We start from the raw sequence: 19,840 nt of genomic DNA, 5'->3' as shown, positions 1-19,840 counted from the left end.
TCCCGAAGGAGCCATGAATACAATTTCTGTTCTATCCAGAAAGTTCTGGCTTGCAGCACTGTTGGGCTGCAGTTGCACAGCAGTTATGCCACGACCTCCCAACATACTGCAAGAAAAAAGGAAGTTTTTTCCTTTGGTACGTAGTGATAGTCAACAAAAGCCACTTCCCTTTTCTATTTCTCTTTGAGCTGAGAAGTTGCCAAAAGAGACGAGTAAAATGTGATCAACAAGACATTTGGTTAGGACTGAGGTGCTGTTCCTACCTCCTAATCTCAAATGCCAAGTGATTTTAATCTATCACTCAGTTTTCACTTCCATAAAATCAGAATGACAGTACCTAACCATTTAAGTTTAGAAACATTTAAACAGTGTTCGTTATAGAACACGCTTTCTCAGAGTGCTATGATCCGGGATTGTAACTTTGATTAACTAACACATTAAGAGAGCGATGATCCAAAAGCACATAATTTATCTACTGATTCTAGGTTCCAAGTATGGTCCCGCTTGAACACAATTTCCATATCTGCCAACTTCTCCCATTGAACCTCAACTGCCAACCCTTCAACTCCTCCTCCTCCTCCTCCTGGACCAGGAGCTGTCTTTCAGCATTACCGGCTTCCTTAATTCAGACCTCTGAGAGAACTTTCTAGCACATCTGCTACCCTTCCTGGCCTTCTACGATGCCTGCCTTGATCACCTCCAACTCCAGGTTCTCTGTGACTCTGTATCTTTCCTCACTCAGGGATAAATAGTCCACAACCATCAGGGCCCACTCCAGATGGACATGATCTAAGTGTGACCGGCCTCTCCCTGCTCTTCAACAGTTTTACCACTCTCTCCATCCGATTTCCCAAAGCAGTCATTTCAGACCTTTTCCATTTCTTTTAAGTCTTCAATTCACTGGGACTTCAGAAATTTCCTATTTACTGAGAAGACTGTGGGCAGGCGCTTGTATGAAGTGTCTCCCACTTCTGAAACTTTGTGTTGTTACTCCCTCCTGAATGCCCCTCTGTCTCAAATGAAGTATCTTTTCACCCTCTCACAGGCCTGAGGCAGAGTCATGTCCACCTCACACTTTGACAATCCCCTTTGCCATACAACTTATCATTTGCTGAACAAACAAACTGCATGTCTAAGCTTCCTCTCCCTTCACGCCAGACTACTAGAAAGGCAAATCTACACTCACAGCCCCACACATACATCCATGCATTTCCTTTCCCCACAACTTCTATCCTTCCTCTGAAATGCTCTTGGGTCCTCTCAGTCACCAAATCCCATGGTTTTTCTTGGCCTGCATCCTTCTTGACTCTTCTGTGACACTGCAGACTCAACTCAATCAAAACCGAACTTAATGCTCCTCTCCTCCATTCCCACCACTGCTGACTGTGTTTCCAATTCTCCCAGTTAAGCCAAAGCCTCCTGGTCATCACTGAGCCCAATTTAGTTATCAAGTCCTCTTCCTTCCACTGTCCATCTGTCCCTCAGCCTCCCCTTCCATTCCCATGACAGACGACATCCTGACCTCAACCCACGTCAACACACTGCACTAGCCTCTGAGCCTCCTGTTGTTAAAATATTCCTAGAGTCTCGATAGTCTAACAAGGAATTTTAAATCCTTCAGCCTGGGAAGGAAGGCTTGCTAAGAGCTGCTCTAGCCTATAGCTCTATGCTTCGTGACCTTCCCTTCCTCTATTTCATGTCATGTATTTCCCATTTCCTCTGAACTGTGGGAGAATTCACAGCTCCCAGAACTTGCCCTGCACTTCTACACCTCCATGCCTGAAGCAGGCCAGTCCATCCATTTGTAATGTTCATCATCATTATTTACTGAAATCCTATTATTGTTTTCAAGATTTGGTAAAGATGCCATCTTTTTCATCTCCCATAAGCTGCGACTTACTCGTTTCTTCGCTCAACTTCCATAGTTCCAGTAAGCCCATCTCTTACTCATTTACTCTTAGCTCATGTTCTTTTGTATGAGAGTTACCTGTGGACATGCCTTCTTGTCCCTATTAGACTTTATGTTCTTGGAGACATTGATGAAGATAACAACAACTATGATCATCATGACCGCCATAACCAGCTCCTACTGCATCCTAGGTCTGTGGAGAGCACATCACCTCATCACACAGCAACACTACAAGGACTGCCTCCACTTTAAGATGTGATTAAGTAACATGCCCAAGGCCCGTAGCAAGGAAGCAGTAGAGCCGGAAATTAAATTTAGGGTTCTCCAATTTCAGAAGCCATGTTCTTAACTCTCTGTGGTATTGCTCACCATCTACAGACCAAACAGATGAACCCTGAATAAAACACACTTTTCCAAAGTCCTCATAGGGGAGAGAGTTTACTGAGCCAGAGTCCCCAGGGTTACTCAGCCTGCTCGGTCAATACATGCCCCTACAGTGAGAATATAGGTATCTCAGGCTCGAACCCTGAAAGGATGATTTCGTAAGTATGACCAAGTCTTTGTGCCTCACGACTAAACAGAAGATGAAATGGAAAGTGAGGGGGAAAATCTAATTCACCAGGATTAGGTAACAGCCTGTCTCTTTGCCTGGGACCATCAACATGGGTAAGGCAATGAATCAAGCCCCCTCCAAAAGCCTTATTCACATAACCCAAACCACCTCCAGTAATTCTAGTTTCTGAGGCTCTGACATCAGCCCTGTGAAAACATGATAATTGTACTCTGCTGAAAAAGTCTGAATCAAAATAAATGTGGTCTTATTTTACATGTAACCAGGCAAAGTAATAATGGCATGCATAGGTATCAACATGAATAAAGTGGGGGCTGTCGCTCTCTCTAGGTAAGCAGCTAAGGGCTGTAATCCTCCGAGAGCAATGTCATTATACAGCTCAAATCCCATCACAACAAATACCTTCACAACAGAGATGTCTGTATAACAAAAGCTCTTTCAAGCTTTGGCTGACAGCCCACATACTTTAAGCAATATTTGATGTGAGACTTGGAGTTCACAGTAATGGGAATTGACCTGTATTTCCAAAGGTAAGATTTGAATGATTTCATCTCTAACTCCTACCCCATGATATCATGAGGTGGGACTGATGTACAATCTAAACACCTGAGTATAAAAACTAAACACAAAGACAGAAATGAAATCAACTCATTCTTCAAGAATGAAATTTCTTCCTTTCACTTGGGGAACACTTAAGTAAAGGAGACTGCCCCTGACCCAGGCCCTGAAACACAGCACACCAGGGATACTCTGCAATCTCATCTCATGGAGATGCAAAATGGTATAGTTCATGAAGACAGGTGGACCATGTCCAAATCTCCACTCTGTCACTTAACAGCTGGGAAAACAGGGCTATGTTTCTTAACTTCTTATAAGCCTCAGTTTCCTCATCTGTAAAATGTGACTACCACCACCTACCTTCTGGATTTTGGTAAGGACAAAATGAGGACACATATAAAGCTCCTGACATAGGGTCTGAGATACATGGCACGTGCTCAAAAAAAAACTTCCCTCATCGGGCCTCCCTTCTCCTTCTGCAGCCTGTGGGCTTCTGCAAACTATTTTCACCAAATTAGTAATCAGGCACAGTGAACAGAAGTTAACAAAATGTATAGTAACAAACATAGGCTGGTAAAAAATGCTGCTCATAGGAACATCTGGGCAAGAGAGTGACAATGGGAGAAAAACTAGGCCACACACAGGTACTTACTTGACTGGGAAAAAGGCCTTTTTGGCCAAGGTAAGATACACGTATTCCATGGCTGAAAGTCCCGGAACCAGGCATCATAACGCTAAGTGAGCTCTGACCATTATGTCAAAGATAATTTTTAAAAATGCTGATAAACCAAAATTGGGAGTCCCATTTTCCTTGTCAAGGACGAATTGTGGTGATTTCTCTAAAGCATAGTTTACTGCCTCTGGTCTAGTTTTCCCTAGGTGACAGTCTGGCTGGTGAGAGAGCCCTTATTTGGTGATTTTTAAATTTATTATTTTTTTTTAGCTCTAGTCTATTGTCTTTCCTCAATAGCGTACCATGGAAGTATTAAAACAAACTCCAGTCTTCTCCATTTGGAAAACATGTAGGTGACCAGTATCACAATGTGTCCAATAAAGGTATTTAATATTGCTCTCATTTGTGAAGTTTAAAAATCTACAGATTTTCAGTTATCTGATTTTTCTATGTTTCAAATAATGAGACAATCAAGTTTGTGGTGACAACATTCTATGTGCTTTTTGAAACAACCTTGCTACTATGTTTGGAAAACTAGTGTTATGAACACTCTCCGAAGACACGCATGTCCACCTTTCTAAAAGGAGTACTGGCCAGGGGCTCTTCAGTTCCTTAAGAGGCTTCCAAAGCCCTGCCAGACCCTGGCAACAACAGGGAACAAGAGGAACAGCCCAAAATTTCTGGGAGTCACAGAATGTCAGTCTTCAAGATTTCCTAGTTCTATCCTTTCACCTTGCCAGTAAGGAAAAGGCTTAGAGAAAAGTATGTGCCAATACGTTCATATGCCCAACCGAAGTGTATACACAAGCCAAGTGATGCTTTCAGAGGTCTTAGGAGAAGCAACATAGAAATAAAATAACATGCCAGACAGAAACACCAAGGCACAGAGCAAAAGAAACTGTGAGGCCCACAGAACAACAGAGGAGTCCTCAGCAGAGAAACTGAGAGATCAAGAACAGAGAAAGAAGAAAAAATTACTAAAGCAAGAAGGTTAAAACAGCAACAGAGACCAAGTGTAGCAGCAGAGTAGATATTTTAAATTCAGTCTGCAAAGAGCTTACAAAGTAAGACTCCAGGGCATAGAAGCATCACACTCCTCACAATGGTTTCTGGGTCTCTATTTCATTAACGGCACCCACTGCCCCCCATCACCATCATCTTAAAATGGAGGCAGTAACAACTACCAGATCCTATACCTTCATCTTCACACTGATAAGGGCGTAACCCTCAAGCATTTGTGAAGGTGTCCTAACTATGTCAGGCCACTAGGGTGCTGCTCCCAGCTCCAAAAGGCAGATTCACCTCAGGGTCCCCACCTGACCCCCCGGAATGGGTGTCCCTCCTTCAAAGGAGCCTTGTCTCCCTCGCGTCAGTGGCATCACGCCAACTGTTTATAAGGTACTTAGAGGTCCCCACAGGCTATGGAAAAGTGAAATGCCAATTGTAATTACATGGGCAATCCTAGGAACGTAGGAGTGGGAAGAGTTAGGTCCTGAAACACAAGGCTGAGAAACGCGATTCCTCGGAGAAGCAGCCACCCCGCCCAAGCACAGGCTGGGCTGCCTAGAAAGTGACCTCCCGGGAGCGATCACGCGCCTGGACCGAGCCTCTGCGCTCCCGCCCTGCCTCGGTCCCTCTCTCCCGCCTCCAACCTGTCCCGACGGGCAGGCGGGCGTGGGTGCGGGGAGGAGTCGGGAGCAGCCCCTGGAGCACAGGGGCCGCCAGCACCGGCTGCTTCCAGCCCTCCTGCCTACCCGCCCTCCCTCCCGCAGGCTGGGGGCTCGGACAGCCCCAGCACCCCGCGACGCCCACCTGGACGCCTGGCGACCCCCGCCCCGCGCTCTGTACCTTTACTCTGCGGAGGGTTCTGACTCCGGTCCCGGAGGACGTTGATCTGGTAGACGGCTCCGTAAGGCTCAAAAAGTTCTTTCAGCTCCTTTTCCGACCACGACCTGGGGATCTGTCCGACAAACATCTTAATGGCATCTGGGTCTGGTTGGTCTGAGTGATCCAAAGCTCCGTTCATCTTGTTGGCTGTGCCGTTACTGTCAAAAACGGAACCGGGAGCCAGAGTTAGGGCGGCACGACGAGGGACAGGAAGAAAAAATAGTGGGGGTGGGGGGGCGGGGAGGCGGAAGGAGGAGGAAGAAGAGCAGCAGCAAAGTGCCTAATGAGTCGTAGAAATTTGATGAACTAAAACAAAGCGGAGGCACCATGAGTTGCTCCTCGGCGGCGGCGAGGCTCTCACTGCGTGCTGCTGTCGAGCAGAGCCGGGGGAGCACGGGGCAGCGCCCTGCCGCCTGTCACCCAGGGCGTGGACATCTTGGAGGCTCGGGAGGCAGCTGCAAGTTAAGTGCAGGTCTAGCTCTGCAAGGCTGCCATCAACGCATCAGCGCGTTATCAGCCCTACCCTGGCTGTGGCTGGGAAAGAAAGGCAGAGCTAGATGTCTTCTGGATTTCTCTCCCTCTCCCTGCCCCGCCCCCCGCCCCACCGCCCTTTTTGGGAGGTTTTTGGAAGAGAGGAGAGAGGTGGTAATAATAAAGTCACATGGAAAGAAAATGAAACACTTGGCAGTCCGTCAGATGACTAATGCAAGATGCGGGTGATGAATTTGCAGAGTGCGCGAGGCATCCATGTGTGCATCAAATTAGTGCGTTGTTGCTACTCAGAATGGAAAGCGGTCCAGCTATGCAGCTCTCCGCAGCTGATTGGCTGCCCACGCTGGAGAAAAAGGCCGGAGCTGGGAGGGGGCTCCCCTTTAAAAAGCACATTGTTTATGGGACCCAGGCACAAAGGGTTTAATTCAGAGAGGCAAAGGAGATCTCAGAATTGCCTGCTTTGTGCTGGGTTAAAAAAAAAAAAAAAAAAGCAGCCCCAGAAAGTTGAGTTCCCACTAAAAGACACTGAATATTTCAAATCTCTCACACTCCATAAATTGTTCTCTGTATATCTGACTTCCAGATGTTGCACTTGAGTTCTAAACAATCACACGTTTGGGAGAGAAAAAAAGAAAGTCTGCCTTTTCTTCTCCCAGCTTCAGTAAATATTTGGGGCTGACAGAGAGCACAACCATAAGCTTTTGCATATCAGTCCTCCTCAACACCGTTTCCAAAATCCCCATTTGCAAGAGAATGCTGTGTAGAGCCTGCACTTCTAGTCACCATCAAGTAATACGATGATGAAGACATGTCTTTTTCACTTGCCCCCACCCTCCTTTGAGCAGGAATAAATGGTAAAGAAAAACCACATACCCTTTTTGTGCCCCCCACCCCTGCCCCAAATATACCCTGAACCCAACTACTCTGCCAAGTGACAAGGCTGAATGCCTCTCGGCAGCTCATTTGCAGCACTGCGCGCTTGCTCCAGCTTCTCAGCCTGTGAAAATAGAAGGTGCTGAGACAAAGCAGGCAGAAGCTGCCCCTACAGAGCCTCCTCCATGAGTAGACCCACCCCAAGAAGCAGAGAGGTCAGAAAGGGGACATGCTAACTAAATACTAAACTGCAAGGGCCAGATATGATTTCACTGCAGCTTCCTGGTACTACCAAGAAGGCAGACAAAAATCTTACAGAGAGCTACTTACTTGGTTAAAATGAACCATCAGACAAATACACCATCAGAGCACTTTAAATCTGCTGTGTGTCTAGGATGGTCCTAAGCCCCTAAAAACAAGATACTCATGGTTAAAAAGCCAAAACCCTGTGGGGTAAGGAAAAATCCTGAATGAGATTCAAGCTAGAGAGGAAAGTGATGTCAAATACTCTTTGCTAGGTCCTGGCTTCAATTTCTACTTCTTCGTATCCCCCTATTTTACCACTTTATTTTTTATCCTTGAAATAAACAATCAGACTGTCTAACTTGAAGCACATTCAGAGCTTGCTCTAATCAACCTTATTGTTATAAAAAATGTTCTGCTGAATAAAATATTGAGTACAAAATCTTCTCTCAACAATTTTGGTGTAATGTAATCCTTGTTTATATTAGAGCCAGATTGTTTATCTTGTTCTTATGCACCTACCCTTTTTAAATCGCTCTTTGAGAATTCAATCAACACTTGAACCCTGTGGGTCTGTGGCTGTAGCGGGGCGGAGGCGGTGGAGCCCCTTGCAGTACAGCATGTCATGTTCACACCCTGTCGGGGGTTGAGAGTGTGGCAAGACTTATTTCTGGGACAGGAAAGACTTGTGGTTACTGCTGTTGACAACCAGCTAGATTGAAAAGAGGAAGGTATTGCCACAGGTCTCGGCTAACAGAAAACAGAAGTTCAAAAAATGGGGCTGCCGCACCTCATCTGTGGAGCGCGTAATGTAACACAATGGAGAACGCAGTGGCATTGTACTAGTTCTAGTGTCCGAACTCAGAATTCTAGAGCAAGTAGTCTTCAATGCTTCTGCAAGTAAGAGGCCATTTATTCTTTTTTGAAAAATATAAACTCACCAAGATGCATCAAGTAAGGGAAGTAGAGGAGCCGGCCAATGCCTCATGCCTCTGGCCTGTATGTGGCTGGTGTACATTTGTATTTCATCCCATGAGCCACACTTCACTGCTGCCTGGAGACCTCTCATCTAGAGGCAGTGTGGTACAGGGGCTCTGAGTTCTGGCAGCACCTCTTCCTAAATGTGCTACTCTGGGCTTCAGACTCTTATCTGTAAAATGGGTATAGCGGACTCCATCTCTTAGACTCATGTGCTTAATAGAAGACATGGCACAAAATAAGGGCTCTCTCAGTGTCAGCTATTCCTACTGTTAATTCCTTCTTTGCATCTGTGAAGCAGCTGAAATGAGTGACCATCAAAAATCTACTTTTCGATTCAAAATTTTTAGAGTATAGACTCAACCACAATTCCTATCCTAAATAATAATGTGTATTTCAGTCATCACTTACATAGCAAATATTGTGATAGGTACTTTACATTTTTTTCAAGCCCCCCACCCCAGTTTAGGCTACTTTGAAACCTACATTTACTCAGTCACACAGTGTGTCTCCATCTCCACAGATTCCCTTCTTCTCTATTCCTACAGAGCCACCCATGAGCACCTCTCATTTCTATCTACATCCTTGCCAAACTACCTGCCCTTTTGGAAGTAACTTTTCCAAAGATTTGCAGTAAGTTCTAAGGGCAGGACAATCCCTTCCTTAAGTAAATCCAATGATGTTCACTTGCTGTACAAGTTAAAATACCACCACCCCCCAACTTCCTGAACAAAAGCAAAATAGGTGATCCTGTCCCAACAACCTCTCTCCTGGCACTGCCGAAATGGGTGGTCTGTCCCATCGACCACTCTCCTGGCGCTGCCAAAATAGGTGATCCTGTCCCATCGACCACTCTCCTGGCGCTGCCTAAATAGGTGGTCCTGTCCCATCGACCACACTCCTGGCGCTGCCTAAATAGGTGGTCCTGTCCCATCGACCACTCTCCTGGCGCTGCGAAAATAGGTGGTCCTGTCCCACCAACCACTCTCCTGGTGCTGCCGAATCACATGCCCTGAATCCCCACAGTACTGCAGTAGCTTGGTTTACTCCCTTCTCATACACCCAACTGAATCCTGCTCTGGACTCCCAACTCTCTCCCTGGTTGATGCTCATTTTTAGTGGAGACTCACTGAATTCTTTCATCCTCATGGGACTGTAGCACTGACAGTTCTAAGCAAGCCAGAAATTATGTGTTCAACAGTTAAACCTTTGGAGGTACCTGCTCAAAACTAAGGACAGCCAATGTGCTCTTCAAAGAGAAGCAATTACAAGAATAGACACCCCAAATCTCAGCAAGACCCCTGAGAAGATCTCATATTTACAACAACCTCATCTAGGGCTTAGAAAATCAGACTAGCTTGCTTCTCTTCACTCCCTAACCATTCTCAACACCCAGTACAGTGCCTCTTACAGTCCAAGAATTTACATCCAAATTCAAGTAATATTTATTGAGGGACTACTCTTTGCCAGAAACCTTTGCCAAGTACTCGATATACAATACTCTTCAACAGCTCCCATTGGAATCATTATCTGTTTTGAAGATGAACCCAGTGAGAGTCAGAGATACATTGACTTTTCCAATGTCACACAAAAGGTGCCTAGAGAATGTGAATGCACTGAGAGGTGAAGGTCAACTGTCTCTGCTTCACGTTCCATGAGTTGGGTTTCTCCAGGTTGACGTTTCCCAACTCAGTGACTACTTGCAGGCCCCAGACACATGCGCACACATCTCTGCTGGCACCTTGCCTGCAAACTGCAATGAGATCCTGAGTGCCAATTCTGTTAGTACCCTTGGCAAGGAGCCAGCTAGAAGGCTCCTCTAAGACAGATGCCATACGGAATAAGACCGCAAGTCTGCAAGCACTACGCCAGTGGGCAATGGTATTCTCAGTGTCAGAGACAAGACGAAAATGAAATCATGTTCGGAAAAACGATGAGTGCTTACTTTTTAGTTGTAACCCAGGCACTGACCTACTTCCCTATTTTAGAGGAAAAAGAACTAGATCAACAGAGTATATGCAAAATCTTCTGAGGTCCCTCTAAGCAGTAAACTATTATAATAATTGATTCAACATATTATTATCTTTACTAGTTTTAGGACAACAAGCTTTTATAAGGCCCAGTGATTTGCAGGCTTCCTTTGGGAGAATGCAAACAAAAGAATGGAAATTTCTATTCTTTTATCTTGTTCTGTGGGCAACTTTCTGTGTTGTATTTCCTTCATTTATATAAAAAGAAGAACACACTTAAAAAATGGCTATGAGAATTGCCAAATGGCCACGAATTCTTATACAAATGCTAAAAGACATAAAATGTCATCTTCAGAATGCCTACTAAATCAAAAAGCACATACAAAAAAGCCTTGACTTAGAAAAATTGTGTGTAAAGATAGAAAATCTGCCTGGTAGTTATTAATAATCTTATTACTCCAATACTCTTTTTTTTTTTGATCCTTGGGATAATCCACATCAGTGCTACCCAACCCAGTGCCATGATGGAAATGTTCTGTATTTGCACAGTCCAATATGGTGGCCACTAGATACATGTGGCTAATGCAATTAAGGAACTGAATTTTTATTTAACTTCAGTTTACCTAAATAGCTATAGATGTAAATATACTTTTCCTTTCCTTGTTTTTTACTGATTAGAGTTGAGATTTATCTAAACATCATTGCATGGGAGGTTTGTTTTGGAAACCCAAGAATATGGGGCCAGGAAACCCCCATCAGTGCTTGAGGCCCTCAACAGCAGGTCAGGGAACAGTGGGCCAGCAGGCCTAAGTTCTTAGCCTGGCTCCGCAACCACTTAACTCTAGGATCTGAGGCTAATCATATGACCACTCTGTGCCTCAGTTTCCTCACTTGTAAAACAAAGCAAGAGGATAGTTCCCATCTGGCTCTTAATTTCTATAATCCTATGGCTATGGTCTGGACCCAGAGATTCATGGAAAAGATAATTTAGATAATATAACCAGCTGCCTGAAATCTTGTTGTGGTTCCTTGCCTGTGTCCAATTCAGTCCCTCTGGCTCACAGGTGACACAGGCTGCAGGCTGGAGAGCTGACAAGGTGTCACTGGCACTATGGAGAGTAGCCTGGAGGCTCCGACAGGCCGCTGAGTGGCTGGTTAATTGGGGTGCTGCGAGAGCCCCATCTCTCACCAGGTATGCCAATGCTCTTCTTAATGTCCTAACTTCACTCCCATCATTTCTGTAGCTAACAAGCCACTCTTTCAAAGGGCTCAGGAATCATTTTTAAATATCACTTGTACTTAAGTAATAGCACACGAAGAAACAGGCTTTGTTTGGTTATTACAGGAAACTGTCCAAGACTCAGCTGCTTAAGGCAAAAGCAGAAAGAACCTGGCGATGGGCCTGGTGCCTCCGGCGGGTAACAGGACAGACATGAAATTCATTAATATTAACAATCTCTACATTGTCCATTTTGGTGTTGCCATTATTTAAGAAGAGAAATCTCTTCCCAACAGACTGTTAGTGGGGCAACTAAGGTCTCAGCATCAGCTCCTTCCCACACTGCACGCTGGAGAACATGTCAGAAACTCAGGCCCCACCCTCAGGAGGCTCCCTGTCCATGCTCGACTTAGCGCAGCCTTTCGATTTAGGAAGAGGAGTCAGTGGTCATCCAACCTGGGGCTGTGGGAATTGCAACTCCCTTTTAAAATGCACTGCTTCACAGTCATCATGAAAAAAGTGTCTGTCTTCCGTGACTGCCTTTCGGCAGGGCAGAGTTTGCCACCTTTCTGACGCAGCTATGTCTTAACTGTAGTGGCATCCAGGGTTGCTGAAAACTTTGGGTAAATTTAACAAAATGTTTTGGTTATCAGTTACACCACCAAAAAGATGTGAAAATAATGACACTCCCCTATTTAGGTGGAAGGTATTGTTACCATTTATCACGTGTAGCTAAACCTTTTGAGTCACTGCCACATAAATTATGGAATGAGGCCCCAAACCATCTCTGAGATGGCCACACATCAGCTAGTGAATCCACACGGAAAATTAACCAGAGCAAATACCCTAAACATTACAAAGTCAAAGCCCTTCTCCAAATGGTCAAATTGTCATTAAATAGCTTGAGCTCCTCTGAAGAAAGGTTCAGGTTTCCTATATGTACCTACACATGTATTACCTTATGATCAATCCTGCACTTTGACAAAATTAAAAAAATAGTTTCTTAAGAATGAGCAGGACATCATTGTTATTCACAGACAACTAAGAAATAACACATTTGTGTTCTTGGGGACATTCTGCTGGATTACCAAAGCTATTGCTGAACTGTGTTCGGTTGGGGGTCTCAAATGCTTGTCAGGGTAAAATGCATCCAAAATTCGTAGAGAACGGTTCCTGCAGAAAAGGTTACAGAACATAGGCATTTGGAAAAGGGAAACCTTATTACCTTATCTCAACGTGACTGCTAGTAAAAGGCACAAAGCTGGAGAACCCCCACAAAGAAATAAATTTGGAGACATCTAGGGGGTACCTGATGGCTGAACAGACAATAACCCTCCCTGGGAAGGGAGCAAGGCGGCAGCTTAAGACAGCTCTCACCCAGGCAACTCATTTCCTTCTGTGATTTATCAGAAATAGTTCAGTGGACTTCAGGGCCAAGCAGGAAGCGTTTGCACAGGGAAAGGTAGGTGTTTTAGATGAACTTTTAGAAATGGCAATAGGGAAATCATCACCACAAGGAAGATTTATTGAGGACTTCCCATTCCCAAAGCACTTTAGGGGTGCGCAACAATGAATCCTCTCTCCTGCGGCTGAGCTCAGTGTGACTGCCCCTCACTTTACAGACAGGAAATTCCTCCAGGAGCCCCTGCTTCTACAGCAGGTCTAGGGTATCCTTCCAGTCTGACTTACCTGCCAATGGCTGGATGCTGCCAAAGCCACCTGTTGGCTATGGGCAACTAATTGAAAGTGGCTCTTTGGATGACTGACAGGAGACTGGTTTCGCCATCAGTTAACTACAAAGAGAATCCTTGTAAAATGATAAGATGAAGAAAAATATAGGGGGAAACTCAACAGGGGCCTGCGCTTCCCAAGATGAAGAATGATTTTTAACACAAATGTCCCCCCCCTGCATCCACAGTCCAACAACAAATGATTAAAGTAAGGGAACCACATCAAGAGGGCAAACCAAAGAGACACGACATCTGATTCCCTGCAGACTAGGTTGTGGTGACTGTGCTTCTCAAGGCAGGTAACTTCTGTTTTCACCACTGAAGATACTTTGCCTGGACTTATTTATGCAAGAGAACACGGTCAGTGCGGATTCACAACCCTCTCCACACCTTCAGAAACGTGGGTGGTGAAAGCCATTTCTTCCCCTTTGCAGAATCTTAAACACAACTGAGGTTTACCCTGAGTCCTTTTCTTTCCTTCTCATTCTCAGTTACTGAATATCTGCTTTATGTCAGGCACAGTGCTAGGTTTGAAGGTGAGAGAGCTGAAAAACAGGTTGTTTATGTCCTTCTGCTGCTCACGGCCAATTAGAAGAGACAGACATGGACACAACATAAAACCAAAACCAATGTGATATAAGGCCTATAATGGAGCGATAAATAAAGGCCTGGAGTTAGGTAGAAACAAGTGACTCATTAAGCCAAGGGGATTGGGCATTCGGCATTCTAAACTATGCTGCATCCCTGTGAGCAGTGTTTAAGTGAAATTTTTTTTTTTTGGCGGGGGATGTGGATATCAAAGCCAAAAGACGACAGGCTATACCATTTCACTTAGTTGGCAATGACATTGAAATGAAACAATAAATTGGGGAGAAAAAAGCAGCTCTAACAAGGAAGGGGGCTGGGAAGGTGGGAAACGCGGCCCCAGAGCACAGCTCCTCTACAACCATGCACGTGTGAGAGGCACAGAAGTACCAGCAAAGAGCCTGGTGCTGATGGCAGTCACGTGCATGGGTGACCTCGCACAGGGGACACAGCCTCATCCCCCAACCTGCACTTGAAATGCCACCCCCTGTTGGAATCAACCCAAATGTCCAACAACGATAGACTGGATTAAGAAAATGTGGCACATATACACCATGGAATACTATGCAGCCATAAAAAATGATGAGTTCATGTCCTTTGTAGGGACATGGATGAAACTGGAAAACATCATTCTCAGTAAACTATTGCAAGGACAAAAAACCAAACACCGCATGTTCTCACTCATAGGTGGGAATTGAACAATGAGAACTCATGGACACAGGAAGGGGAACATCACACTCTGGGGACTGTTGTGGGGTGGGAGGAGGGGGGGAGGGACAGCATTAGGAGATATACCTAATGCTAAATGACGAGTTAATGGGTGCAGCAAAACAACATGGCACATGGATGCATATGTAACAAACCTGCACATTGTGCACATGTACCCTAAAACCTAAAGTATAATAATAATAAAAAAAAAAGAAATGCCACCCCCTGGAGCCTGTCCCGCAAAGGACCTTCCATTTCCACCCTTCACTCTCACACGCTGTGGGAATCCTGTGGAGAGGTCACCTATTCTCAAGTATTTGAAAATAACTGCCCTCATCTTGACCATTAAACTCTAATCTGACAGCACACTCTGGCACCACCTCAAATTCAGCACACCTAAAGTTCATCTCTTCCTGTCTCCTTTTCCTCCAATTAGCTTTTAGGCTCATCTTCCCTGTCTTTCATACTGGCTCAAACTCCCTCCCCAACCAGCAATCCACGATCAGAAACGGTGCTGCACACAGAACATGCGCGTAATGCAGACTGGCTGCTTGCTCTGGCCTTTCCCTTCTCCGACCGCGGAACCTCAGAAACAGCGATTCACAGAACCCCCATCAAGTGCATGGTGGAAGTGTGAAATCCTGAAGACAGGGATGTCTCATTCAATCATTCACTTAATCAATATTTATGAAGCGACTCTGACAAATTCAAGGAGCTGGGGATACCACAATGACTAAAGTGGGGGTAAAACAGTCTTTACGGAGTTATATTCTAGAGTGGGCATGAAATAGGCAAATAAGTAAGCCTTATTGATTAAAAAGACCATTTTGACAGAGAAAAATAAAGCATGCAGGTGAGGGGGTTCCTGGGTATTAAATAAGAGGGCTGCAATCTTAAATAAGGTGGTCAGGGAAGGCCTCGTCTGGAAGGTGAGGATGGTCTCAGCACATCCTCAACACACGTTTACTGAATGAATAGATTTAATACAGCAAGCAAGAAGTCTTCAAAGTAGTAAAATTAAATCACATGTCATGTGATCCGTGGCCACTATTAAGAGCCACGTTATCCCGTCCAGTGCTGTCCTATTAAATCCGAGAGTCAATACACCTATTACTAGTCAGTTACTGAGTCATGCCTATTTTTCTCCAAATGCCCGCTGGGTCCACTTGTCCCTGAACAGCCACTGTCCTGATTCTGGCTATCCTCTTGTTCTCACTACATTATTATTCATATAAAGCCGCTTCGTGGGCTTTCCTAATTTGGACTAAAGGACAAAAGCGTCACTGACCTTTGTGCTTGCCCGGCATTCAGAACTCCACCTACTTTTCTGTTAAACGCTGATTATCTGTCCATTCATTATTCATTTTATCATCTATCAATGGCAGAATTTAATCTCAGGCTGGTCTCTCCTCAACCTGCTTTTGGCCTACCTTTCTCAGTCGTAAATGATGTGTAATCAAGGAATACAAGTGAAATGAAACGCCAGGCTAACGAAGGCAGCCAGCAGCGTGAGGTTTGATGTGAACACGCTGGAGATTAAGGACGCCACTGTCTCCTTCCACTGATCTGGAAAATCAAAAGTTGACAGTCCATGGGAGCTAATTACGTCATATTAATGACAGTAGTTGTTTAGAGAGAAAACAGAATCCACTTGTGAAGGGGGATATGTATTTATTACATTCAAGTGTATTTTCTTTTTCCCAAAAATGCCTTCAAACTCCAATATTTGTGAATAGTCAGCATAAAGAAAAAAATGATCTTAGAGCAGACAGAAACGTATGTCACCAAGTTCCCATCCGGATGCTCATGCCCTTTGAGGTCTCTGGAGAACTCTTCAACCCACTCCTCCAAGATCTCTCATGTTGGTTTTCCACAGCCTGATCACTTGCATTTCAAACCCACAGGAGAAGACGAGGAGCAAACAAAAGGGAGGCTCTGCAATAGGCAGGCCCATATCGTGGTGGGGACAGACACCAGGGTCTGAAAGAGCCTCGTGGTGAAAAGCCCACCCGCAGCAGGGACTCAGATGTGTTCCCTAGCCATTCCCAAGGACAGCAGCACAGCGGAATTATTAATTTGTATAATGACAAGCTTGTCTCATCCAAGGGGTCACATTAAGCTCAATAAATTCTGCTTAAGGAGGCTGGGAAATATATAATTTATTGTAAGAAGCATTCCTTCAAAATGAGACAACAAAGAGAATTGGTGCCTTAAAGGAGAAGCTTTCAACTGTACTGCAAACTTAGCTAATCAGACTGACTCATTCCTCAGGGATGAGCTGAGATGTTACTCTGGTTTCCACACAGTGGCCTATCAAATGTCGAGATTTGTGTACCATCTAATTTGCTGTCATTCAATGCAACAACTGACTCTGCCTAAACTCTTTGGCTTTGTTTGGGTTAATGCTAATATCCTGCTGGGTTTTTCCCTACCTGTGATTGTTTTTGTCGTTTTGTCCGGGAGAAATAAGGGCGATGGGTGGAGTACGTGGGAGCAATGAATGAGTTGTTCCCTTTTGGAAGTTTGTTTTTTCAGTCAATAATGTATCATGAATCCAGAAGTAAACTTTAGTTCTTTCTCTTCAACACATCACAACAGATGATTGGTGAGGTTTAAAAATTGGATATAAAATGCCCCAAAGAGATGACTGTGATATCATTAAAGGGACAAGCGTACATTTCCTACAATTTTCCTGTCTGGACACAACAAAAGGCAATCAGACGCACTACAGTGACTGCACTGAATTCCTCGACAGCAGTTCAAAACGTGCGCCTCTCTGACAGTCTCAAAGCAATTTGCAAGAAGACTTCCAGAGTTCTCTGCAGGCCACCTCATCCTGCACGTTTCCCTTCCATGCAAATATGCTGGTCTGTCATGCTACAAAACCACATCTCAAAAGGCAAAGTCCAAATGACATTCTACTTCGCTAGTTTTTAAATCCCTAAATTGTATCTTAAGATGAAATCAGTACCAAATACTACATTTTGATTTGGAGATCTATAGGTCCTGTCTCTTTGCTGCTTCTCTCTCTCAGCAAGTCATAAATTCCATTTAGCATCTTAAATCACCAATTAAAATAGGCTTTGATATTTAATTTGCTTATTTCTTAAAACACACACCATCAGATATAACCCCCCAAACAAGAGTAAAAGTAGAATTATGTGCTAAATTATAATGGCTGTTATACTAAGAAGCTGAATATCATTACATCAAAACTCCCCATAGTTGATTTTTTAAAGCCATTTCTTCATTTTTTGACACTACATCTGGCACAATGAATACAGATGATCATGTGTTTATATATCTGTCTAACTGCCTTTCCCAAACACAGCCAGATGGAGTCTTTCAGAATCAAATTAATTTCAGATTAATTCACTCTGGACCCACTCCAGTTTCATGACTCTTTGCTTTGAGGCAGCAACCAAATTGATGTGAAGTCATCAACTTGAAAGAGCACAGGTTCCTCGATATCAAGGGAAAAAAACTGTACAATTCTGCGGTTGCTCCCCCTACCCAAAAAGAAATCCATTCAGGTACCACAAGATGCCAGCTTAGGGAAGGATCAACATTTCATGGTGTCAAAATCACCCAGGAAGAATTTTTCTTCTTCGATCCAAATAAGATCACGCTTAATTGTACATCCAATATTCATAATGCCTTTAGATGAGATGATTCCAGGGAAAATTAGCATCTCCATTAGTAACAACAGAACCAAGGGTGTTAGGGTAAACTTGCCACATAAGCAGAGGCCGGTGCGACCTGAGACACAAGAGAGTTAATCCTAAATGCACAAAGCGCATGTTCTCTGTCTCTAGCTGTAGCTACTGAAGGAACTATAAACAAATGTAGCTGGGCTTTGCATGCTGTCAATCTTGGTGGATGCCTTTATTATCCTACTTGTTTCAATTGCAATTTGGGTTTCCATGGAGACACAACAGTCAGCTCTAGAAAATTATAAGATAAATGTCAGATGGTGATAACGGTGTTAATGAAGCTTCGGTGACAAGCAGCTCTGTGCTTCAAATAATAAGCCTATTTTCTATTAGCATATGTATAACCTGTCAAAAAATACCTGGAAGAGAATATTCAAAAGTACCTATCTATATTTAAAAGGGGACAGGTGAAAGGCCCCTCTAGAATGGCTTAAATATGGTGGGTCAACCTGAACAACAACAAAAAAATTAAATTGCCAGTTTCTTGGGAAAATTAGGCATGAGCCAATGGCTCTAAATGAGGCTTTAGCTGACATTCAGAAATACCTGACTTCACTTGGTCATAAAATTTTTTCTTGTAATGTGGTCCAGGGAATCTGTTTTTGCTTCTGGAAGCTAAGAGCTCCACTCGCTAAGTCTGACCGTGGAAGATTATGAGCTTTAGAGAAATCAATGCCACACTCAAGCTCACGGTACCTGGATTGATGGAGCCCACCACCCCCTCGGTGCTGGGGTGCTGGATAACTCTAATGGGATTGCCAGAGTCCACAGCCATCCTTGACTCTTCCACAGCCAAACAGGTGCTACTGAAATTTTAGCAGGTCAGAGACACTGACAACTGTGACAAGAGTTATCTAAGTTTGATGCATTCTGAAGACTGAGACTGTGGAATTGTGAACTACAGCACAGTTCAAGGAAAGATGCTACAGAAAGTAACTGAAGGAAAAAGTTCCTTTTTTGGGAGAAAAGATTACTAAGAAATAAAGCAGATTTTTATGTTTTGTTCAAGAACATCCTTTAGGATTCTGAGTGAAAAGGTTAAAAGGTGACAAGTTAAAAGGGTGGGAAGTTAAAAGGATAATTTTGTAAGTCACAATCTCTCCAGAAAGACAACACAGACTTGCATAGCTGATGCTATTTGACACCTTGCTATAGTCCCATTATTTAATCCTTCCCACCAGATTTTTTCTTTATTAACAACTGTTTCCTGAGAACCTACTTGGTGTCACGCACTGTGTTCAGAACACAATGATGAACAATGCGTTGTCACTGCTCTTATATTCCTCATTGTTTAGTAGCTTGTACAACCTAATGTTCAAGCTAAAATTCAAGACCTAAAGGTCTTGAATGAGGTGTCACAAAGTTCTTTTCTTTCTGTCCAACTTGGTCCAGTTTCGCGGTGACTACAAGAGTATGTTTTCACGGGGCACGGCATCTCTTTTGGCTGCACCCCTGCATGTGGGACAGCCCAAGTCCTCTCCCATCCACTCACTCCTACCCAAGCCCATTCTTCAAGGGGAAAATTCACAGGAGTCAAACCCAAGGTCTAGGATAAAACTGGGCCATGGTGCTAGGGTCAGGACTTTCACTGTAGCTTTTGAAAAAACTACAGAAATTCTTGTTCCCTAAACAGCATTTCTTTTTCTCTTTATAAAGCTCTCTTCTAACTCTGAAAGGCTTGTGTAGACTGCCCCAGGCCTGCCTCCTACTCAAAGAGAGGGCTACTTCTCC

The 19,840-nt window shown here is 44.1% G+C and overlaps 1 protein-coding gene across 21 annotated transcripts in view; it reads right to left on the bottom strand.

Annotated features, from left to right (window-relative positions):
• Positions 1–19,840, bottom strand: part of CELF2 (CUGBP Elav-like family member 2) — an 868,560-nt gene that overhangs the window by 165,389 nt on the left and 683,331 nt on the right. For 16 of the 21 annotated variants that reach the window (XM_063611064.1, XM_055296484.2, XM_055296488.2 and 13 more), the window contains one exon: positions 5,560–5,756. In XM_063611064.1, the coding sequence (XP_063467134.1) occupies positions 5,560–5,737 (178 nt within the window). In that variant the 5' untranslated portion in view covers positions 5,738–5,756. Of the gene's footprint in view, positions 1–5,559; positions 5,757–5,924; positions 6,146–6,637; positions 6,755–19,840 lie in introns of those variants that run through there. The other 5 variants (XM_063611056.1, XM_063611055.1, XM_063611058.1 and 2 more) reach the window with 3 other exon arrangements.

The sequence above is a fragment of the Symphalangus syndactylus genome, chromosome 10 (assembly GCF_028878055.3).
Source record: "Symphalangus syndactylus isolate Jambi chromosome 10, NHGRI_mSymSyn1-v2.1_pri, whole genome shotgun sequence".
In the NCBI taxonomy this organism is placed as follows: domain Eukaryota; kingdom Metazoa; phylum Chordata; class Mammalia; order Primates; family Hylobatidae; genus Symphalangus; species Symphalangus syndactylus.
This window is presented reverse-complemented; position numbering and strand designations above follow the sequence as displayed.